We start from the raw sequence: 25,019 nt of genomic DNA, 5'->3' as shown, positions 1-25,019 counted from the left end.
CAATACCTGGCATTAATGCATTTCACAGGACTTTCTCATGGACAAACCTGAGTAGCCCAAACAGCAACATTTCCAAATGGTACTGTTGTAAAATTAGTCGATTTACAGAAATGGACACTGAAAATAAAACATTCAACTCTCATATTCAAATTAAATCCATATTTTCTATTAAGAGATTGGGTCCCTTTAATATTTGATAAACCTTTCACCTGGATAAACATTCTGCCAAAATGAACCATCCTGTTACACAAGGCATTAGTAAGAGTAACACCTCCCCAGTTGTTCCACTGTAGACATTAGGCCATATTGACTTTTTCCATAAGTTAAGTTGAGGCACATTGTAGAAGTTTATAGGATAAAACTAAGTGCAATCTTAATTTTATTGTTTGGTGCCTCTTGTGACACTGCACGTCTGCTCCGAGTCTTAGTAGTGGCACCATGGAAGAAAGGATGAATTATCACCGGCTATTGGACAGAAGCAGATGTAAGAAAACTTTGGCCAGTTCATTTTAATATCCTTAACAGAAAATTTAGGTGCAATATTTTTAACTCAGCTTTGATGTTACACAGATTTTTAGGAAATATGGTTATAAATACCATTTTTATCTGTTTGTATAAAGCTGTATGTTACATACTGAGGTGAATCAAATCACCTCTTCTCTGGCAGGCTTATTTCCAAAAAGCTACTTCCTTTGATATCACATAAGAGGTAGGCAATGAAAGCAAAGAAAGGGAAGGTCAAACATGCATTCTGTTAATAGGTGAAAAGTAGAGTGGTACATGACTCATCAAATAGGCACTCCAGAGTTAGGTATTTTTTCCCTGTCACATTTACTTCCTTTAAGAGCTTCTAGAGGTTTCTGTAGTACTGTGTCCTTACAGGTTTAGAAAAGAAAATGGTATCAGGGCAAATATTTTATTTTGTCACCTCCAGCCTTCACGATCTGCTTAGTAAACGTAACAATACAGCCCAAAGTTTCGTATCCAACAGACTGGGATGTAGACTGGATGAGTGGCACCTACATTTCCACCTTCTGCCTGAGGAGGTAAAGCCTTGGGACTCCACCCTCCCTTTTGAGAAAGCTGATCCAGTCATCAGAAGTGCGCATAGCTCCAGAAACCTTTAAGAGGGATTACATGAGCCTAAATCATACCTCCTGTTGCCCACACCTGCAAACTAGAATGACAGCCCAAACTGAAGTTTTCTCTTCCTTGAGAATGCAAAGGTGAAATAGTTACACAGAGCACCAGTCACTTCCCATTTCTCCCATCAGCATTACTCTTCTGCTTCCACAAGCCTGGACATCCCCTCCAGCAACACCAGTAACAGGCTCAGCAATACTGGGAGTGAAAAGGATACAACGAAAAGAGAGGGCAACACCTTAAAGGTTGGACAGGGCAGTTTATAAAAATCTAAAATGCCACACCATTTATACTGAATTGTATTTCTAAAAAAATTTAAAAAAAATTTGGAAAAAAAAAATAAAAAATGCAACCAAAAGCAACAGGCACCAGACTCCTGCTAAAAGTTAGGGTATCTGTACTACAAATGAGATGACAGTGCTTTACTGTCAGTGATACTATTTACAGTTAGGCCATCAATAATCTGGTTTATTTATTCCTTGAAATTTGTAAAAGATATCCCATCATCTCTGTGCTCCTTTGCATAAATACACAGTGTAACAGTTTGGATATTTATATTCGGATTGAGAATGCTACTGTTTAATGTGTAACTGAAATGATTAATGTTTAAACAGTACATTTCTTCCAGTTGTCAAGTTATTATTAAAGGCAACTTGCAAATATCCCAAGTAAAAATGACAACTGGTGCTCACAGATGACTAAAATAACTTTTCAAGCATTTAGCATTTTAAGCTCACCTATCTTCTTGTGCGTTTGTATTCTCTTAAATCACCCAGAGCTTTTTTAGTGCACTTTTTCCCTTGAATTATGCAGAGTCGATAGTAATATAATTAAAGTATGCTAAATAGAATAGTATAGCCAAATAGAAATCATTCGTCAAGGAACAAGATAGAGATTTTCCAAAGTCGGCATTTGGAACAGTGAACACATCTTTCTTCACTTATACATTTTTAAATACCAGAAGATCTTTAAAGCGAGATATGTTCGATCTGTGGCACTCTTTCTCCATATCACAGCTGTTATGCTATTTCTCATTCTCAGAAAAAGAGGAATTATCAAAGGAACCTGAGGAATTTAAGTAGGTTAGTGACGCACAATGTGTGGGGGCCTCCTCCCCTCTTTAGCCCTACCTGCAGTATTTACACCTGCTCAGCATGTAATGGCTACATCAAGCAGAGGAGAACCAGAAGACCGTGTTACTGAAAGAAGCAGAGTTGCATCTTCAACTCACACCTGAAAGTTTGCTACTGCTAAATTCCATTAGTCCAAGACATGTGATCAGCCCTCATCACAAACTGGGAAGCAGTAATTTATGTCCTTTCTTGCAAATCTTCAGACATAGAAGTTACAAAGCTACTGCAAAAGTAATACCATCCACTTCTGGAGAGTGAGATACTTGGTTAAAGTTGAGCATGCCGTTAAGTGCTAAGCATATGTGTAAATCTTACCAGAATTGGGATTCTGGTCCTTATCAGACCTCGCATGGCTAAGAAAAAACTAAATACATTTTTGGTAATCTGAAGAAGTATTATAAAAATAAATAATAAAACCAAAAGAATCTGAAAAGTCAACTAAAAGAAACGTGGGAAAAGGAGGTAAGGAAACATAAACTAACAATGTCATGTTAAGTCAACCTAGATTTCTTAATGGAGTGCATCACTGCCTGTGAGACACCAATTAGCTACTGGCATACAATCACAAAGATTTTGGGTGGTTAAGCAAAGAAGAAATCACAGAAATCACGGTAACCTTTCACTAAATATTTTACAAACTGTTGTTTTATGAAGGCACAAAATGCCAACCAGGTTATAAAAAAAAATTTTGAAACTTGTCCTCCAGCACAATTACGGCTGTAATAAACCACTTCCTTTTCACCTTTTGATCCCACACAGGAGGCATAGCTTTGCCCAAGCTTTAGCCCTTTGCCAATTATGTTCTTTGCAGGTGCAAAATCAGATCTTCTTGAAGACTTACTACTCAAAGTCCTTCTGTTTTAACAAATAGAGAAGCCCCCAAAATCAGATAATTTTTACACAGGTGTACAGAGGAACTTACAGAAAGAAATCAGAATGTAAAACTAGCAGAACCATCAATTAAAATTGCCAGGCACTATCACATGCTCCTACTGTCAATGCTTTGGTTTTGTTTAGTTGTTGAACCGATATTTGCTAAATATATGCATTTCACTGGCTGATTTGGAGGGGGAGAGCAATCAGCTAAAGTAGGCAAATAAACTGTTAAAAAAATCCAGTGAACTTTTCTTCAAAAAGCTGTTTTTCTTCCAAGTTATCTAGAGGAGATAACATATTTGGCAGTAGAGATGGCCTCTGCACCAAAACAAACCTCTATCAGCACAATTAAAGTTCAATTTGAGCTTCGGAAACCATGCATCTTACACACTCTAGTACTAGAGAGCTCTTGCAGATAGACAAAGGATTCCACAAGCCCTTAAATCACTAGTTTTAAGATCATAAATCATTTGGGGCTGGAGTTGGGCACTGCCTAACCAAGCTGTCATGTGGCAATCAAGGATACTCTATATTCAGGGCAGAAAGGGCTAGAACAACAAACAAGAAGGCTGTTCTTTCTGTGCCCAGTGAAAGACAATCAGATGCACCACTCTAAGACATATCCCGCTATCCAGACAGATGTCTCTCAGACTTTCTTTGTACCAAACTTTTGTCTGGTAGCCAGAATGTTCTCCTTTTCAGCCCTAGGACTGTGTTCCTTCAAGCACAGTCATACATGAGCAAAAGAAAGACATCGTTTCTTCAGCTCCTTTCCGAAATCACACAACCCAGCAGAGATTGTGTGCTCCCAATTAAAGCATCGGGCCAGCAAAGGCATTTCATTCACTATGACCTAGTGTTAGAGGCATTCTCCATGAGTCCTGGTTTGTTGGACAGATTTCCTTCTCTCCCAGAAAAACCTTATTTTAATAAGGTAACCTCATTTTAATGCCCTTACTAAGACACTGTTAATCTACCTGGTCAGGCAGTGATTCTAACATTACATAGCTAAAAGATATTTTTTTAGTCTGCACGAAAGAGATAGGTACAATTTTTAAAGATAAAAGTGATGAGGACTAAAATTGGCACCACAGTTTAACTGAAGTATCTATGGTACAAAAGAATTTTAGGAACCAATTACGCTAGTCACCTTAAAATCTCCTAAGGTCTTCGGGGGTAATACCATTTACTGTGGTTGATAAACTTGAATCAAGCTTGGGGGGGATCAAATTTGTCTTTTTTGTCAACAGATATGATAGGGAAAGCTAGAAAGAAGATTATTCTATTGTGTTCGCTCAATTTCTCAGAAAATAAAATCTTGGTTTGGTTTAAAGATTTTTATGGTTCTTTTCAGGGCAGAGAAGAATTTTGAGCAATGCGTGAGAAACCATTTGGCCATTTTAATAAAGGAAGACATTACTGATACAGAAACAAGAAGAAATCAGAGCTTACACTAATCTTTACAGATGTAGACCATACCAGCTAAAGATGGTGTAATGAGCCAGTGAAGCAATGAAAAGTTGCATTTGTTGAAGTTCTGGCTCAGCGAAAGTGCAGAATGAGGACAAGCAATGCTTTCCTCTATATTTATTCCCTGAACAGGTGGTGCATAAATTAAATATTTTAAGATGACATTGATAGAAGGCCCTAATACTCCAAGGAGTTTTGGTTGGCTGCATCGTGCTGTCATTACCATTACATGGACAGTAGACAGACACAAAAGTTGAAGCAAGCCAAAAGCGTTTGAAGGACTGCTGCTATGCTTTAGACATTTGGATAAGAGCTGGTGAAAGCTGAAGATCCTCACATGATCTCATTAAGCATTTAGCTAAAAATGACTAATAGGCAAAAAGTTTGTAAAACCTGGAAGACAAATGTTAAACACATTCAGATCAACTTTTGACAAAAATACTATTTTAAAAACTGGGGTGCACTGGTACTTACCACATGGCAAAGAGTTATCCTCTTCTACTGTCCTATTATAGACCCAATCCTCCTTTCTCCAGCGTATAACGCCGCTATCTTCGCAGTCCAGAGATTGCTTTATATTTGCTCTATCCCACATTCTGAACATGTACAGCTCCCCAGTCACACCCAGGTTAGGTGACATAGCTGTACCTGGCACCTTTGAACAGCCAAGTAAGAACTGCCCTTTTCCAGGGAAATTAAATTTCCCAGTTAGTTTTTTGTTTTCTTTTTTTGTTCCATTTATGAATAACTTCATCTCCTTATCTTCCCTTTTCCACTGGATACATACTTGGTTCCAAGTGTTTTCAGGAAGTTCTACTGTTGTATTTATTTCATTTCCAAACAACCATATCCTCAATTTACCACGATCTCCTGTAAGTCCAAGATCATACTTGTCTGCAGAGAGATTGGTATGAGGTGTTTTTTGACTGTATACATATGCTGTCCAGGGACTATTTGAGGAATACAGTTTGAGGTGCACACAGACAATGAATTCTTTCAAGGGACGCAGAGAAATTCTTGGTGACATAATCCAAGGATCTTCACATGCAGTCTTAAAGACGGCTTTATATCGTCCTAGGAAATCCTCCTGATCTAAACAAAGAAAAGGTGATTTGTAAAATGATTTATTTTTAAAAAGGATCTTCTACATGAAAGTTACTCTTCTGTATAGTACTTTGCTAGGCATTTTACCTAGGCGTTTTCAAAACCACTTCCATGTTTTCTAACACATCAATAACTCTTGCGTCTTTGCTGGCGTGTGGATCTCCATCCTCTACCTCCAGAAGACTGAATGACCTCGCTAGCACACCATCCCTCAAACAGTGGCACGCTTCCCCCAGGCTTATCCCTAGTGAGCCTGGCTTTACCCCTTTCCCCCTTCAAATCTAGTTGAAAGCTCTTTTAACAAGCCCTGCCAACTCCTGTGCAAAGATCCTTTTCCCCCTTTCAGACAGGTATACCCCATATGTTGCCAGCAGGCCTGGTGTCATGTAAACCAACCCATGATCAAAAAGAAAATGTCTGTTAAGGCAGCACACAGATGACAAGTGGCAGGCAAAAAGAGAATCACAGATCCTGGTTCCTATTCCCAGGACTGCATGGGTATTTTGCATTTAATAGATACTGGATAAAATACAGAAACAGTGCTAGAAGGGTATATAGCTCTTCTGCCTTCTCATGTCCCAGCCTTCCGTTCTCCTTCTCTGAACAACATCATGCATTTTTAAAAAAGGAAAAAAGGAAGACCCAGGGAAATAGGTCATTCAATCCCACCTCTGTGCCCGGCAAGATCACAGAGCAGATCCTTCTGGAAACTCTGCTAAGGCACATGGAAAATAAGGAGGCGACTGGTGACAGCCAACATGGTTTCACTAATGGCAAATTGTGCCTGACAAATTTGGTGGCCTTCTATGACAGGGTTACAGCGCTGGTGGATAAAGGAAGAGTGACTGGCATTATCTACTTGGACTTGCACAAAGCATTGACACTGTCCCACATGACATCCTTGTCTCTAAACTGCAGCAGCATGGATTTGATAGATTGATGACTCAGTGGATAAGGAATTGGCTGGATGGTTGCACTCAAAGAATTGTAGTCAACAGCTTGATGTCCAAGTGGAGATCAGTGTTGAGTGGCGTTCCTCAGGGGTTGGTATTGGGACCGGTGCTGTTTAACATCTTTGCCAGCAACATCGACAGTGGGATTGAGTGTACCCTCAGCAAGTTTGCTGACACCACCAAGGTGTGTGATGCGGTCGACATGCTGAAGGGAAGGGATGCCATCCAGGGCAGCTTTGACAGGCTTGAGAGGTGGCCCTGTGCAAACCTGATGAAGTTCAACAAGGCCAAGTGCAAGGTCCTGTACCTGGGTGAGGGCAGTCCCAAGCACAAATACAGAGACTGGATTGAAAGCAGACCTGAGGAGAAGGACTTGGGGGTGTTGGTTGATGAGAAGCTCAATGTGACCTAGCAATGTGCACTTGCAGAAAGCCAACCATGTCCTAGGCTGCACCAAAAGGAGTGTGGCCAGAAGGTCAAGGGATTCTGCCCCTCTGCTCCACTCTCGTGAGACCCCACCTGGAGTACTGTGTTCAGCTCTGGAGTCCTCAACACAAGAGGGACATGGACCTGTTGGAGCAAGTCCAGAGGAGGGCCATGAAGATGATCAGAGGGCTGAAGCACCTCTCCTAAGAAGACAAGCTGAGAGAATCTAATCTGAGAAAAACTCCTATAGGGCTTGTTAGCCTGGAGAAGAGAAAGTTCCACAGACACCTTATATCAACCTTCCAGTACCTAAAGGGGCCTACAAGAAATCTGGAGAGAGACTTAGAAGGGCAAGTAGGGATAGGACAAGGGAGAACAGCTTTACAATGAAAAAGGGTAGATTTAGATTAGGTATAAGTAAGTTCTTTACTATGAGGGTAGCGAGGCACTGGAATAACTTCCCGGAGAAGCTGTGGCTGCCCCATCCCTGGCAGTGTCCAAGGCCAGGTTGGATGGGGCTTTGAGCAACCTGCTCTAGTAGAAGGTGTCCCTGCCCTTGGCAGGGGGTTGGAACTAGATGATCTTTAAGGTCCCTTCTAACCCAAATCATTCTATAATTCTGTGATTTTTCCTTCCAGCCCTAAGATTCTTAAATCCTGTGCTGCATATCAGCAGAGTTTCAGCAAGAAAGATACAAAATAGCCACATTCTAGAAGAGAACGAGTTTAAATAACTTTCAGAAAAGGTGTTTTGATGTATTTTGAATTTAATCCCATCCAGCTCCCATTCCCTGTTCTCTACCAGGGCATTTACTTGCAGAGACATCTGGTCTGCCAATCGCTAACCTACTGAGGCATTGAGATGACAGCAACAAGAAATTCAATGGTGAGAGTAAATAGAATTTTAGGTGTTAACAGTAAATTTACTGTTGAAAACAAGGTTTCAGGCTCTGTCAATACTGTTAAAATAAGTAGTGCCAGGTAATGCCCCAAACATTGGAACTTGATCATATCTGTTAAGTTTTGGTAGGTGCCTCATTTCCTCCACTGTCCCACTGCAGGAAAGTACTGGCTTTTATGACTGTAAATGTAAGCTCTTTGGAGCTGACTCTTATTTTGTGGAAAAACGCACATTCCAGCAAAATAATCATTATAATGATTGCTTGCTTTATGGTGCACCCATCAGCAACAGAAGAAATCCAATCTAAGAAAAACTCCTACGGTGTGTGAAATATAAGTGCAGAAAAATGAAACAGCTTGGTAGATGCTCAGCCAATACTAGAAACACATTACTAACACCGTTAGGAGGCATTTATTTATCAATATATGCGAAGCTTTCATCTACCCTCCAGAGGAGGTAAGTGATTAATAATGATTGGTCAGGGTTGGGTAGCAGGAAAAGATCCGTCAATAGAGAGGGAAAGCTCTTCCATTAGCTCCTCTCTGAAAGACAAATTTCCAGGCACTTGGATCAGTTTATGGTGTTGGGTTTTTTTTCCAAGGTGGGTTACAGTCATAGTCCTAGTTAGCTTTCAAGGTCACAGCTAGCTCTTCTGTGATATTTGCAACCAACCAGAGCACCAGCTTCCATCAGGCCAATTCTGACTCATCTGTCTCTTGACCAGAGCACTTTCAAATTTCTTTTTCAATAGCAACAAATTAAATCAGGAGGTTCCTAACTTCCAAGTGCAGCTAAATAGGTACAAGCTACCAGAAAAAGTTTGAAACATAAAATACATCAATCCAGTTTCATGGAAAGTCATTAATAACTATGTTTGTTGCATACTATAGCTTTGACTCTCTTTGTGGTGCTAATTAGCAGGAACCTGTAGGCATCTTTCACAACCCTGAATCATTCCTGAAGCTCAACATACATCACGAAAGTGCCGTAGAAGGCTATAGGCAAAACAAAAAAACTCTCAGGGTACAGGCTAAACTAGGTGAAAATCCCAACTAGCAGACAGTGGATTTTGAGTTGCGAGGTAATACTTAGCATGGTTTTATGGCAATAGAGAAGAAAAACATACTTAACCCAACAGCAAGCAGTAGAATTACTTCCCCCATGCCCAACCCTACAGCATGAATTCACTCATTCAGTGTGAATGAGTGCATGACTTACATACCCTCCAAAATTCCTGTAAGCAGTCTTGAGCATGCAGGGATGGCCAAAGTGGTTAAGGAAGTTTCCTGACATAGCTTCAAAACTTGAAGTCACTGTTAACTATCCAGATCAGAAGATTGTAAATCCATTCCTGAGCAAAAATGTTAATCAAGACTTGAGGTACCATCAGCAGACTTGATTTTGGAAGTGAGTGAGTTCTGAGAGAGGCTTGATTTCATGTTAAACATTTAACTGGTTCTATGATTGGTTAAAAACAGTGCTTATGTGCCAACAGTGAATCAGTTCAAGGGCTGCAAAATCCTATTACATTCTTTAGGGGAGTTGACACTATGAAGTTGTCAAGGAAGTCAGAGTGGACATAAACTTGAAGGTGAAAATGGTCTTACAGCAGGTAACCAGCAAAAATAACGCAAAATGAGATCAATCCTACTGATGATTCTCCTAGTCTACTTTATATCACTCAAAAAGACTGCTGTTGATCAGTATGCAAGGCCTAACAAACTAATTTAAAATAACAGAAGAGTTTACTTAGAGAGATCTACCCTTTTGGAAACTGGAAAGTCCGGCCCACTTTGCTCTAAATAGTTAAAAAACAGAAAGTGCCAAAAAGGGGTGCCAATACTACCCGAATTGTTACAAGAAAGCTTGGAAAATTTTATATGGTTTGTCTACCCAAAGAATGCTGAAAAGCGCAAAGGAAATGATAACCATGGAACAGTGAAATGCATTTTCTGATAAAGTGCAACACATGAAGTACAGCACTGAATTAGTTTGAAATTCATTATCATCACCATCTTGAGTAAGTCTGTTTGATATGTGGATGGATGCAATGTAAGTAGGAGATGACATTGCTTTAAAGCATTTGGAAGTTCTATTAATCATCGCTTATTTTCTCTCGTAATGGTAGCTGTGGTCTATGACCCACCCTCGACCACAAAGCCGAGGAGCTACAACTGGCTGTGCCCTGACAGTGGCATTCCTGGCTTACAGTTACTTCTTTTGGGTCCCAACAACACAAATCACACTCAGAAACCTAGCCATGTTTATCACCACAGACCAGAAAGGTAGCATAGCAGAAGGAATGCTCAAAACATCTCCAGAGTAAGAAAAATAAGCGAAAAAACCACAATTTGGAGTCCAGGAAACTCCATGGAGTTGTAATCATGGGCTGACTTTTCAATGTCATTCGCTGTGTTCAGGCACTTAAACTGTCTCAGAAATACAAATTGTTCCTTCTTAATATTTTTATCTCTAACAGATACAAGAACTGGGGTTTTTACCCTCACTAAAACTAAGAGCATCCACTTAACGTTCTCTTAAGCCCTAAAAGAATCCCTGAAATGTATGCACATACTTTCAAACACTGAAAAGAAACTTTCTGAGAATGACAAGGTAATGGAAACGTAAACCAAAAATATAATCTCTCTTTTTTCAAACATTTTCAGACAGTGATAATTGATAACTTTACAAGAGATAGCCAACCATAGGTAGTAAGAATTAGACATACAGGAGCAGATTCTCTCAGTCCATAAGCACCACTGTTGTTTTCCTTACTATACTAATAGCTACTGTATCAGTATAGTTGAGCATTAATACAGTTGAGTATTCTCTTGAATAAAAATAGTCACAAGCTTATGTGTGTTCACAATCTGGCATTTAATCAGCAACAATAGTCAATTTCTATCAAGTGTTTGCCACCTGTAACACATTTGGTTTACTACAGTCCACTAAAACGACATCACAAGAACCTTGTAGCCTCGTGTTCTGCCTAGACCTTGTAACAGTTCTTTATAAAAACTTTAAAACTCTAAACTTTCTACATATGTATCACTTGATCCTGCTGATTGGTTTGGAAATCTAAAGCTAAGAACTCTTTCCTCAAAATGAGTTTCAGCCCTCCTTTTTATTCACACTTCTATTTGGATATGGGGATAAACTACATCACATTATCCAGTGTCCTAAATATCAAAAAGAATATGGACAGTTCCTCTTTCTTCATATTTCCTGGAGAACACAAACATACTTTTGCACCTTAGATGGGGAGAGAACATCCAACCATCTGCTGAGCAGCCCTGCCCTTTTTACTATTCAAAGTACACAAGGTTAAAACCTCACCATCATAGTAACAGGTTTGTCACCTGAATCTCAACCTGTGTCTCAATAAAAGCTTCATTTTATGAAAATTACTACATTTGGAGAACTAGAATCAGAATTAATCTAGTCTATAAATGTATGAAATTTCATTGCTAGTACAATGTCATTAAGCAGGCATACTTACTAAGCATATTTAAACTGCAAGAAACTCTGACCTTCTAGAGCAAAATAACAGGCCATGACACAGGAAGCAGTTTCTAAAATATCCATCAAGTACACAGAAAAAAACACCTCTAGATTTTTTTAATATTCCATGCACATTACTAACATGATGAATGTATTACACATCATTGATATAAGGAAGTTTTACAAATGACAAGCACAGTTGTAAATTGTAAATGTAATTTGTAAATCTATATCAGTTGAGGTCCTGAGTGGTAACAGACTTGTATCTGCCAGCTTACAGAATAGCCATGAATAGAACACAAATTGCTTATTCTTCTGTACCTCATACAAAAGCATCACCATGTCAGTTACCCAATTTGTACAAGAATCATGAGAATTTATTTTTCATTTACTGTTATATAAAGAGCATAGACTGTCAAAATCAAATACATCATTTCTATTACATGTTTTGGATCTTTCTATCCTTTCCCTACCATATTCAGAACAACCAAGAGCAACGCAGATGTTCTGTGCTCATACATGGACTAAGTGGAGTGAAGCTCAAAGGATCTTGTGGTGTTTGCGTAAGAACAGTGTGAAAGATTTAACAACATGTTGTGAAAATAGTAATGCTTCTAGTTCAAAAATAGTTAGAAAGCAATTGTCCTTGTTATTACGTATCGAGTTTACGTCCTGTTCTCATCCACAGCCGAAGTTACCACTGGTGATTTTTAACCAAAACAAATACTCTAAACATAGGGTTTGTATATCCGAAGTGCTAAGCACAAACTGGTTTTTTGATTGTTAATTGCAGTTTTTCCTCTTGATTTCAAGGGGGCAGAAACTTGCCTGTTCCAATTCATCAAGTCTAATGCTATTTATTTGGAATCCCAACACTAGATAAATGAGGAAAGAATGTCTTACCTTTGCCTGCTGTAGCCAGGAAGAAATGAAGTAAAAGGATTGCTAAAACAATCTTGAATCTCAAGAAAATGTCCTGTATTCTGCGAATGCAGCAGTGCTCTTTTTCCCAGGCAGCCATTCTAAAATTAAAAAAGACAAAACAAAACCAAAAACCAAATAAACCAAAACACAATGAATAAAAAAAATGCAGGTGTACAGATATTATGATAAATAATGTTTCCAACCCAAGAGTGTAAATCTTTCCAGCCCTGTTACACTGTTGAGCATATAGCGTACAGAAATGCACAGATACTTTGTATATCGCCAAGTTGTTGAGTAAGAAAGAGCTGTTTGCTGAAAGGTAAAAACAAAACACAAAACTCCACTCAAGCTTGAGTTCTCCAAAGACTCACAAGTACATCAGAGCATGGCCATGAGTCCTTGCACAAATAAGGCTTTCAACATTTGAAAAACAAACAAGCAAGCAGCAACAACAAAAAAAGACGCATACAGGAAAAATAAAAACAAAACCAACCAAAAGGAACCAGACAGCAAGCTTGGACATCTTATCCAAAAGCTTTGACAATCTCAGTAAGTATACAGAAAGCATCTCTTCAGTCCCTACCCAGCAGGTTCTATCACCTGACATTTTAATAGCAGCACTGCGAACTCATAAGGAAGAAGCAAGAGTTTAATTCCCAATTCTCAACTCATTCTCAAGGCAAAAGGCAAAAAAATGAGAAAAAAGTCACTGTGGGCAGCAAGTTCATGGACAATATAATGAAAACCTGCTTTGTTCACATTTCTTCCTAGTGATGGGTACCTAATGAGAGTAATAGGACATGGTGGTGGAAAAAACATGCCTCCTACTGTAAGAGATAAAGTTCTATGAAACTGTACACTTTTTTAAAAGAAATCTTTTCCAAAAAAGTACATCTTTTGATTTTATATGCTAAAAGAAATGTTACATGAAATGTGCTTTTTGCATGCATTATTTCTTAAACAAAAATGTTTAGAGATACATAGTCACAAGTGATTCTATAATTGGTTCTTGAAAAAATGCAAAGCAATAAACTTTCTGCATTGTTTATCAGATTTATGGTACATAGAAGCATTCTGCATGACACCAGAAGTTTAACTTTACCATCATGTTTGATGCATATGAATGTGTATGTTAGCATTCATACTGCTTGCAAACTTTACTGTATTTTTGTACGTGCTGTACCAGGCTATAATACGTTCCCTTCTTTTCGGGGACTCTAAATTGTGAACTCTTTCAGGATATGTCACCAGTGTGTGCACAGTTGGAAAGCAGTCCAGGTTTTTCACACATCACTTTGAGGGGAGCTGTACCATGCAGTACCCCTCGAGGATGGTTGCAGAGGCACAGACTCCATCCCCTCTGCCTTCCAGTTGTGTTTGTAAAACAAGCCTGGTTTCCTGAGGTACCTAAAAGTCATTGAATCATAGAATGGTTTGGGTTGGAAGGGACCTTAAAGATCATCTACTTCCAACCCCCCTGCCATGGGCAGGGACACCTCCCCCTGGACCAGGTTGCTCAAAGCCCTGTACAACCTAGCCTTGATCACTTCCAGGGATGGGGCATCCACAACTTGGGGCATCTGACCAACCTGTTCCAGTGCCTCATCACCCTCACAGTGAAGAACTTCTTCCTCATATCTAATCTAAATCTACTTTCTTTCAGTTTAAAGCGATTACCCCTTGCCCTATCACTACTTGCTAGGGAACTGACATTCTGGAAACTGACTAAATGTACATGCAAATAAATTATACTCCTACAAAAACATAACAGAAAACAAAGCTAAGGCTTTTAAAAAATCAGAGCACTGCAACACCGTTGCCAGACAGTGTTTTCAATAATTACAGAAAAATACGAACATAGTGATTGCATTGAAACAGACCAATCTGGATGATGACACATACTGCTTCCTCTCTGCAGATTTTGGATGCTACATTTAAAATTGAAATACACTAAGGAAATCATCAAATTGAATAACATTTGCATGGGTGTTAACCAGCAAGAAGAAAGGCTACCGATAAAAGCAACACAAAAGTCAAGCATCCTAAAGCTGAGAAAAAAAAAAAAAACAGCGGACATAGGTAACCCACGCAATCCTATGCAGGAACATACCAAAACCAAATAACCAAACAAATGGGGGGGGGGGGGGGGGGGGGGGAAGTAAAAAAAGCAAGAAATTTTAAAGGCGGGCGAGCTTTCTAAAGATTCACAGGAAACACATCCAAATTTGTCTTCAGCTTGCTTCTCTTGAATGCCTAAAAATCATGTTTTAATAAAGTTTAGTCAGCAAACTAAGTAGCAGAATTATATTAATTATCCTAAGAACCTGATAATGAAAACTGCTATGCTTAAATATATTTGACAACTTCAGGGATTCTGTATCTACAATATAATTTACTTGGATTAAAAGAGATGCCCATGTAAAAGCCGTGTTTCCTTTCTTTGCTTACTCGGGCTTCCCTTTCTAGTCTCAAATTAGGTCTCTTCCAAGCAACACCAAGCTGCATATCTACACTTCAATCTTACAAAGAAATCTATTCTTTTGTACACTAAACCATCTATCCACAGCGATGTATTTAGACAACAAATCAAACACAAATTCCAGCATCCCTTGCCTCTGCTACCTAGACCTCAAGAGTTGAAATGTGAATGGGATGGAGCCCAAAAGAAGTCAGTGGCACTCAAAAGTTTGGCCACCACTGCTGCTAAGTGCTGAAGCAAACTGCTTCCTCTGTGTCACACAGAATACTGATTCAGAATGCTCCTGCATTGCCTGCAAAGAGATATACATGAAATGAGCTGACTAGGAAAAAAGTTTACTCCCATACCTCAAGCATGCCTTCTGTTTGGTCTGGTAGACTTCATTAGACAATCACTTCAGTGCCACATGCACCAGAAATAAGATGTGCATTCCTGGTTCTGACTCCAGCTCTGCCTGGGTACCATGTAGCCCTGGGGAGTTTGAACAGACTTTCCTCTAACCCAGGCCTTCCACAGTAAGCTTTGCTAATATTTGCACAGTGTTTAAATGAAAAGCAGTAATAAATACTTTCAGCACATTTAGGCTTTTATCCCCTCTGGGGTTTTTTTGACATTGTTCTCATTTCATGAGATGCACCAGACAAAGACAAATGGGGACAAAGACACGGCTTCTTATTGACAGAATACAGTCACATCAAGAACTCTGAAGCTATTCAGCTAAGAATTCCAATAAATGGTCCCAGGGACAGCAACAAAACCCAGGCAGAAGTAAAGTGAGTAAATGTATAAAGCAAAATCCTGATATGTTCACAGCTCAACTGATGTTTTGCAAAACTTTGGACATTTAAGTGGGCTCAAGATTTGTTCCAATGTCCAGATAAAAATACAATTAAAAGAATTAGGAAAATAACATTAGCATTTCTTTCTTTTTGCCACAGTGATGTTTAGACAGTGCCAAAGAAAAAGATGCTCCTCTTCTTTGCTCTCCATGAAGAGCACCCTATTTTGGCCAGTGACAATCTTGTAGCATTAGTACCCGGATTTCACAACATTTCATATCAGGTAATTAATTTGAAAAAGAAACTAGAATTGATAGAACTTTTCTTAAAACGAATGTACAAACATACTTTGAAAAATTAGGTGGTTGTTTTGTGTGTTGTATTATACGTGTTGCAGTTCTGTATTAATACCATATTCTCTGGAAAGTAAAGAGATTACTGGAACTGAAGATGCTTTAAAGTGGAGTCCGTATTCTTATCATAAGTATTAATTAGTATATGTCATACTATCTTACTATTTTTATTGACGGAATTGTCCTTCAACACAAAGGGAGTTTTACCTGCATAAAAAGCACAGAGTTTCTGCAGAAGTTACTGAAATCTAACTGGTTGACCAAGACAAACACTATGACAAGGAGATTGATGCAGAAGGAACGGCAAATAGAGGGATGAAGGTCAGTAAACCAACAGGAACTTCCAAGAGCAGGCAAAGAAAACTGTTAAAATCAAAGCCTGTAGGGCTTTTACCATATTTACTCTGCTGTACCCAGCTTTGTACCTCTGAAAGATGACTAACATTTGATATTTTCAAAGCCCTTCAGCTGGCTAGTCAGCCACAGGTATCCACAGAGAAAGAGCTGGAGCACCTCTCCTACAAAGACAGGCTGAGAGAGTTGGGCTTGTTCAGCCTGGAGAAGAGAAGGCTCAGAGGAGACCTTAGAGCAGCCTTCCAGTGTCTGAAGAAGCCTACAAGAAAGCTGGAGATGGACTTTTTACAAGGGCCTATAGTGACAGGAGAAGGGCTAATCACTTCAAACTGAAAGAGGGGAGATTTAGATTAGATATAAGGAAGATTTACAGTAGATATAAGGAAGAAATTCTTTACTGTGAGGGTGGTGAGGCACTGGAACAGGTTGTCCAGAGAAGGTGCCCCATCCCTGGCAGTGTTCAAGCCCAGCCTGGACAGGGCTTTGAGCAACCTGGTCCAGGGGGAGGTGTCCCTGCCCATGGCAGGGGGGTTGGAAGTAGATGATCTTTAAGGTCCCTTCCAACCCAAACCATTCTATGATTCAATGACTTTTAGGTGCCCCAGGAAGCTGGGTTTGTTTTACAAACGCAACCGGAAGGCAGAGGGGATAGAGTCTGTGCCTCTGCAATCATCCTCGAGGGGTACTGCATGGTACAGCTCCCCTCAAAGCGATGTGTGAAAAACCTGGACTGCTTTCCAACTGTGCACTCACAAGTGACATATTAAGAGATACAAGGCTTACCTTATGCTACTGCTTGCCTTGTATTACAGCAGATATATTTTCAGTAGACTTAAAGCCAAAGAAAGTGCAAAATATAAATACAGCTGTTCTCTGCTGTAGTGTACTATGTTAAATAACATTTTGAAAAATACATTCAAATTTTACAATGCCTATTGAGTATATCTATTTACTAGCAATCTTTAAAATTTAAAAAACTATTAGTTCTAAGCCAAGCTTTTGCCAGAGCAGGTTCTCACTGCCAATGCATAAACTCTGGGCAAGAAACTTACATTGGAAAACAACCTGAAGCAATCAATCATTTACTTTTAACCATGCTGTCTATTGCTGCACTCCAAGCTGTTTTTTTCAAGACACACTTACTTCATCCATAGTCTGGGGCTCATTCTGCCTACTTTTGTACTTGTGCCCAATAAATTTATAGAATTTGCTGCTGAGGAGGAGGGCAATAATGAATGGAAAGCTTCTGGCTGTTGTTCTGACAGTCTGCACTATTCAAATTTATACCAGGTGATTAAAGGCAGAAAAGAGCAAGACTAACATTGTATTGCCCAGGTATGAAAACTTCTCGATGCCTTTAATTACTTTCAGAAATGCAAGACTGTAGACTTCTTCCATCAACCCCTTATATTTTCCAGACTGGAACCAAAACCTAGTAAAGTTTTTATTTTATTTTTAAATTTTGGCTGAAGCAAGTCAGATGTAATAGGGAGGACGCTTATGTTGGAAAGTCTTATGTCACTGTGAATTCTGGCACATACTGTGTTCACTGACTTAACAGCAGAAGTAGCACCATTGATTTAAGAATGTTGTTCCACAGGCAGCTTTTTAATGCGTTTTTCCAGAAGACAGTAATAGGATTATTACAGCCTGATAATAGCTTGGTTTTCATTAATTTTCTCCAGTGTTTATCAAAGGCTGTAAAAACAGGCATACTGCGTCCTACAGAGTCATTTTATGCAGAACACCAGCTTTTTGTAAGACTGCAATGGCAACATGTGAAGCCAGTTCAAGGAACTTACAAACATGTCCTCCTGACAAATCTTTACTGTTTTGAAAGATATTAAACATTTCAGCTTTTAATAAATCGGCTTACAGAGAGCAACAAGCCACTCAGTTATAGGCATCAGTCTTCTGTGAAACTCATAGCTCACTGGTTCACTTTTTAACAGAAATACACAGGAGGAAAAACTCTCCCAGAAATCCAGTTCAACTTTCAACAGTATTTCAACTGCTGCAGGATACGGATATTAGAAAGGCTCTATTTTACTTTGCTTTATAAATATGAAGCTGTGCAAGTCAAGGTCCTCCCTCAGTTCAACTTATACCTCTCCCCTTAGATTCACGTAAAAGCGTAAGCTTAATCATTAAGGTTTGTACAAGTGAATTCATGACTGTAATATGCTATTGGATGGCTCTTGATTAGAGACTTCAGTGCCAAAAGCACTTTTGGTACTTAATTCCCACTTACAGCAACTTGTGTCACTGTATATAGTGCAAAAATTGAACAGAGGACAATTTCAAGCAAGTTTTTGTTCCCTCTTACCAGTTTGGCAAGGATTTACCTCCTCATATGCAGCAGCCACCTGGCAGATGAGCAAGAGGCCTTTTTCTAGCTCTTATAAAAGTTCTACATCCAGGAAACCCTCTTCTGCATTGTATATTCCCTCAAGAGAACAGTAGTATCCACGCACTCTATTAAATCTTCTAGAGCAAATTACAAAGTCCTTCAGTGACAATACCTGAGCAAGTTTACGCTTCGAAGAGTTTACAAAGTACTTATGAAGCATAAGAAGCAGAGACATAATAAAGTAGTTATGTTTGTCACAAGTGTGTTTACTTCAACTACAGGCAGGTTGTTCGTATTTTTGTTAATAATACTTTGGGGTTTAGAGGTATATAGGTTTCATGGGGAGGAAATAAGAAAATGAGTGCTCTGCAGAGTAGAAGACTGGAAGTACAACAAAGACTACATTTAAGTCGGCACATAGAAAAAGAACACATCAATGCCAGGCATGCACCTTGAGCCATGTAAAAGGCACGTGGAAGGGTGTACAATGATATAAGCATAGAAAAGCAGACAAAGTTTTGCAAAACTTTTATATTTGGTAACAGGACTTGAATTTGATGCAGAAATAGGGAAGGACAAAGACTTTTCTGCAGGTGGAATATTCAAATCAGTGAACAATATAAGCAGGCTGTAAGGAATCAAGTAAGGGCTAGACATGCCTGAAGGAAGACTGTTTGGCTTATGCTTTCAATTTTCCTACTTTTCAAATATGAGACCTGAAAGTTTATTTCATCTTAGTGTAAGGGGCAAGGGCAGGAGGGAGTTGTTTCTGCCTTTCCTTCCCCACTCTCCTTTCCATGCTGTCTTGGCAGCACCCTAAAATAGAAATTATATTGTGATTTCATCCTAAGCTTTACTTTATGGACTTAGCAGGTCTCTTGGATCTTGCATTTGGAGCTGTTAAAATGTCTCTGGAAGCCAAGAAGCACAATACTTGGTGAAGATTTTTTGTTTGTTTGGGTTTTCTTCTAAACACTCTCAGACTGTTTTAGTCAACAGCCCAATGACCAAAATTAATAGTTTGTACCAAAGAAATAAAACTCATCTGTTTTGAAAGATAGAAGAGCTGAAGAAAGCATCTTCCAGGATGATGAGCAATATGGCATCACTACCCTAAGGAAATAGAGTCACTTTTGCACCTTAGTCCTTTGGTAAATATTTAGACATCCTCCATTAAGACATCTGAGTAAACAGGGTTATGGCAGAACAGTATTCTGTGCCTCTTTTAACACTGCTTCTCCTTAGGGTACAATGTAAGTCTACAGAGCATAGGGGAAAGCAGATGGTACCATTGCCAGGACAAACCCCACAACCAGTTGTTAGGGAAAAAAGTTCTGACTAGACCCCATGTAAGACCAATACAACTGAAACAAGTTCGTCAATAGCAATCATTCTTAAATTCTTGAAAGTCATCACACAACAGAGTAGATGACTTCAAAGCTACTTCAGAATAATTTATTTAACTAGTACCATTTCTGTGTACAGTCCCCATGAACGTATCAGCTCAGAAAAAATACTTTTTACCACTATGCTCTACATGGCTTATTTCACCACCACCATGTCTATAAAAAAAGTGATTAGCCTTCTTATAAATAAGCCACGCTAACCACAATGCTGACTTGCTGAAACATAGATAAGCATGGAAAAAAAAGAAAGCTTTTTTAATTCAAGTTGTATGAATACTTGGACTATGGTATGAATAAGTAATGATGGAACTAAGTCCCACAGACTTCAAAACAGGAAGTGACTAGTATTATCAGAAACCTATTCAGTTGGTTTATGGCCATAATCAATTTGATGCAAAAGAAACAAAGATATTCAAAGTCTTATTAGGAACTCAGAAATTAAACATGGAATTTGGCAACATTCACGATTGGGCATGCCCAGATGTCTAATAAATCCAGGCAAAGAGCCACAGTAACTTTTTCTCTAAAGAATATGAAAGGGATTTTTAAGACAATATTTAAACCACTAAAAGCATCAGCAAGATGTTGGGTTTTGTTACATGTGCACAGTAATGTTTCTATAATCAGCATTCTCACATCACTCATTTTCTTGCTAGTTCTACCATTTCTATATGTGTCACATCTTGTAAAACATGACTTCTGGCAAACCTACTGATGGATCTCTTAGGCCTTAACTTAATGATTCCTTTAAGGAATGCCATAAATGACAACATACACAGCGCTCAATTTGTGACTGGTTGTTCTTTTTTGGCAAATAAGGCATCACCTGAAGTAATAATTCCATGCAAATTTCAGAAAACAGAAGTAATGTGATAAGTTCTAGTAATATCCCCTAAATTCTGTGGAGTGAAAAAGTATTTTAAGTAGACTGGGCAACTAATAATTTTCTGTACACTGTCTTATCTAGTATAACTGACATTCTAGTTTTCTTTTAAAGCAAACAAAAATAAGCAAATCACATTATAAACTATAGCTTTTTCTCTTGAGATGTTAAGAACACTGTATTTCAGCAGAAGAGGACCTAGAATCACTGTTTTACTAAGGCACTAGCTGAAAAGCAGCTATTGTGTCAAACAATAAATAGATTTCTGGGCTACAGTGCTCTTTGATAAAAGAAAAACAGAAAATGCTGAGGCTCGGACTTTAGCTGCCAATTACACTTCCAAAATCTTGAATTAGTTCCACTACATATTACCTGCAGTAAAACTGTCGTGAAGCCTATGTAAGAAACACTCACAGATTGAGCACCTGTGGTATACAAGCTGGAGACAAATCTATGTGACTCATGCAGGAAGGAGTTTGAGATCCCTTTTTAGTCTTTGATTTAACGTCTACTACAAAGGATCCTTTGTCCACCCTGAACAACAATAAATTTCAAAGATATTCTGGCACAAAAGGAATGCAAGACTCCCAAATAATTGAGTCCTTCTTAATTACCATATACTTACACAAGCCTATCTTTTCATAGAGCAAGTATAGATCTTTTCCAAATTGTAACTCTACCAGGAATTTACAACTGGAAAGAATAAGACCCTCATAATCATGAGCACCTATCTAATAAGCATGGAATTATTCACTCTGCTCCTTTCTCGTTCACAAGCTGAGCAGCATCTACCAATGTGCTGCAACAAACTAATATGCTGTAAATCCATGCATCTGAAAAAAAAAGAGCAAAGCTTTTACTTGAACCTAGATAGAGTAATACTACTGAACTTAACATTTATCAGCAAGCTAACATTTCAGGCCAAATAGCATGCCTTATTCATGCCAATTCTTCCATTGAAGTCAATGAGACCAATGGTATATGCTACCCTGATTTTGGCTTTCAAACAATCTACTATTCCACTGAAAACATAAAATTTCAAACTCAAGTGTAGTGATTGGTTTTAAAGCTATACTGGGTTTGCCAAGGCCACTGATCATATTACATATTAAGAACTAAAAATTGTCCAAATTTAACAACAGTTATTCTCTCATGAAGTCCAAAACTTTCTCCATCTGCCAACATTCTACAGTTATTAGTGGAAGACCTGACTAAAAGGATTCACAGCACAAAAAACTGTATAAATCGAGCAATTAACTTGAGAATGGGAATTTAGTCCTTTATCTCTCTCCATCTGGCTCTAAACTGAGCCAATTTCTGTTGATGTATTAGAAGTAGAAGTTTTTAACATTAAATTTGGAAGGCACCGAAGAGAAAAAACATGCTCACAAACTCCATCTGATCTATAGGATTACCTTAAGATACTAAATTAGTATTAATAAGGACACTTAATACAATAGTACACTTGGTGTCTGACTGCCACTGCAGAAATAACATCATACTAGTTTGCATAACATCTACTTCTAGTGTAAGTAGAAAATTTTGTGGCCCAAACTCATCTGAGCAAACTTTGTTTACATGCAATTTCTTCCCTGCAACTTCATTCAAAGCACTTCACTTTATAGATTGTCTTTATCAGTAAGTCCTAAGTGTGCTTCCTCAGTGAAGACAAGTGCTTGGAGACCCTCCAAAGCAAAGGCATGTTTTCTGTTCATCAGTTCGATTCACCAAACACGTATCTGGTCACCCAAGAGAGGACCAAATCCTGCTCGTTTCCCCCATGTGAACAGTTACAGAAGTATACTTTCCAGCTTAGGAAAGAAGGGGCTAAAGTCGCAAGCTTAAAGCTTAAGAAAAGGAATATCAACTTGAGCAGCTCTCTTCTAATGGTCATGTACACTGTTAAGCCTATGCAAGCAAAAGGAAGAAATGTGTTTTGACACATAACACAAACTTTACCTTTCCAGCACAAGTGACACAACTGAAGATGCAATTAATTTGCTTTGGGACTGAGTAACACTTAAAGCTGCATGCCTGAGGTCATAAACTCTATTGTGTCTCATGTTGAAGCTCATTCTACCATGTCTTCAGCATTACTATAACTGATTTCATGTAAGCCAAAACTAGCCCAGGCTTGTACAACCGTATGTTTAATTGGCTGGATAGGAATGCCTTTAGAAGGCTAATGAGTTAGTTTACAAATATTTCTTCAACATTTCTGCATAAATCAGTACAAGACAGCCCCACAGAAAAAGCAACAGAGTTCAGTACTGTTATAAATACTACACATGAATGACAAAACCTATATATTTGCAAAAGTAAAAATGAAGGCATCTGGGCAAGGATGCTTCCAGTATACTTAGCCAGTGTAAACGGACAAGACAAAACAACAGACAGAAAACCTCCTAGAACAATTATTGTGCACAACAGGTGACTCTGAAGACATTCTACTTTCAGTGATACATGTTACCTTGCAGAATGTACAAGAAGTAAAGCAGCAAAAACTTTCGAGCTGAACACATTCTCAGCACCCGTTCCCACAGAAAACGTGTGTGAGAGCAAACCCTGGTCCAGCCTAGCAAGGCTAGCTGCCCTAGCTCTTCATCCTAAACCGCGCCAGTCAAAACAGTGCACTTTTTAAGCCGCTTTACATGCGTTACTGATTTTTTTTTTCTTATCGCCGCTGATCAAGCGCTTAACATACGGCTGAAACCCAGAAGGAAACCTTTCCACCAGCAGCACCGAGGATACCTGGTCAGATGCGCAGTTCCCCTCCAGACTAACTCAGACACGTGTTCCCGCAGCCCCTCAGAGCGGCCTCACGCCCCGCACCGGGCCGGCCGCGGGTCCCAACAGCCACTCACAACAGCTCCGGCAGCGAGCGGCAGGGCTAGCGTTCGCGGGCGCGATCTTCCCCCAGCCCGCCCGGGCGGTGCTTCCCGCGGTCAGGAGAAACCCACAAGCGCCACTCCAGGAGGACCCGTGAGGGGGACGTGACTAAGCGGGAGCCGCGGGGCTTGGCGGCGGAGATAGAAGCTCCGCGACCAGTCCTCCTCCGCTCGCCACCGGCAGCTTCGCAGGTAGCTGCTCGCCGGACCTCCCTGCCCTCACCCCGGCCGTCGCTCCGGGGAGAGTCGTCGGGCAAGCCTCACCCCCAGAGAGCCGCGCACCGCCGCCGCCCAGCCCCGGAGAGTCGCTCACCTCAGCCCGGCCGCGCAGGGTGACTCCCACCTTCGCAACCGAGCCTTTACCGGTCCGTCCTCGCCTTCCAGACCCGCCGCCTCCGGCCGCCTCTGCCCCCCGCGAGCCGAGCAGCCGCTCACCTGGCCCCGGGGGACCGATCTGCGCCGCCCTCCTCACCGCTCTGCCCGCTCGGCACTGGGCGCACGAAAGGCGGCGGCCAGCCCCGGCTGTGGGGGGCGGAGGCAGGCGAGGGAGGTGCTGCGAGAAGCCGAGAGGGAACCCGCCGCGGCGGCGGCCGGCGGGGCCGCCTTGGGAGCGGCCCCCTCACCCTTCGGCAAGGCGGCCCCGACGGCGGCTGCGGCTGCGGGCACCTCCCCGCCCGGCGGCCCCGCGGGTGCGGGCGTCGTCTCGGGCCGCTGTGGGGACCGCGGTCCTGGAGGGGCAAGCCCTGAGGCGTGCAGCCGGCCGGGGGCAGCTTGAAGGCAGCGAGCAGTGTCAGCTAGGCTGAGAGAGAACGTGGGGAAGCTTTGTAGCTGGATACAGCAAACTCGGGGGTGGAGGAAGGAATTACCACTCGGGTTAAACTGTTTTAAACTCCTTGGTGAAAAATGTGATCAGTGTTAAAACGGCCTTTCTTCTTTATAGGTTACTTCACCCTTAAAACAGACTTAACTAAATAAGCCCTAATGTAAATTTTTTGTTTGTTTTTCAGAATTAACAGCCTTCATTCGATTTCGTTTGAGATTCGTACCAACAATCGGTTCAGATTACTTGCCGTGTAAATTAACTTCATTTAGCCATC

The 25,019-nt window shown here is 40.2% G+C and overlaps 1 protein-coding gene across 4 annotated transcripts in view; it reads right to left on the bottom strand.

The window, feature by feature from the left end:
• ADGRG2 (adhesion G protein-coupled receptor G2) overlaps positions 1 to 24,589 on the bottom strand; it is a 61,010-nt gene extending 36,421 nt beyond the window's left edge. For 2 of the 4 annotated variants that reach the window (XM_030477334.1, XM_030477336.1), the window contains exons 1-3: positions 24,236 to 24,589; positions 12,410 to 12,528; positions 5,097 to 5,714 (exon numbers count right to left, since the gene is read on the bottom strand). In XM_030477334.1, coding sequence (XP_030333194.1) covers positions 5,097 to 5,714; positions 12,410 to 12,527 — 736 coding nt within the window. In that variant the 5' untranslated portion in view covers position 12,528; positions 24,236 to 24,589. The remainder of the gene's footprint in view (positions 1 to 5,096; positions 5,715 to 12,409; positions 12,529 to 24,235) is intronic. The other 2 variants (XM_030477335.1, XM_030477337.1) reach the window with 2 other exon arrangements.
• Positions 24,590 to 25,019: the final 430 nt, after the last annotated feature.

This window comes from Strigops habroptila, chromosome 2 (assembly GCF_004027225.2).
Source record: "Strigops habroptila isolate Jane chromosome 2, bStrHab1.2.pri, whole genome shotgun sequence".
Taxonomy (NCBI): Eukaryota; Metazoa; Chordata; class Aves; order Psittaciformes; family Psittacidae; genus Strigops; species Strigops habroptila.
The sequence above is the reverse complement of the archived record's forward strand: the minus strand, read 5'-3'. Positions and strand labels throughout refer to the sequence as shown.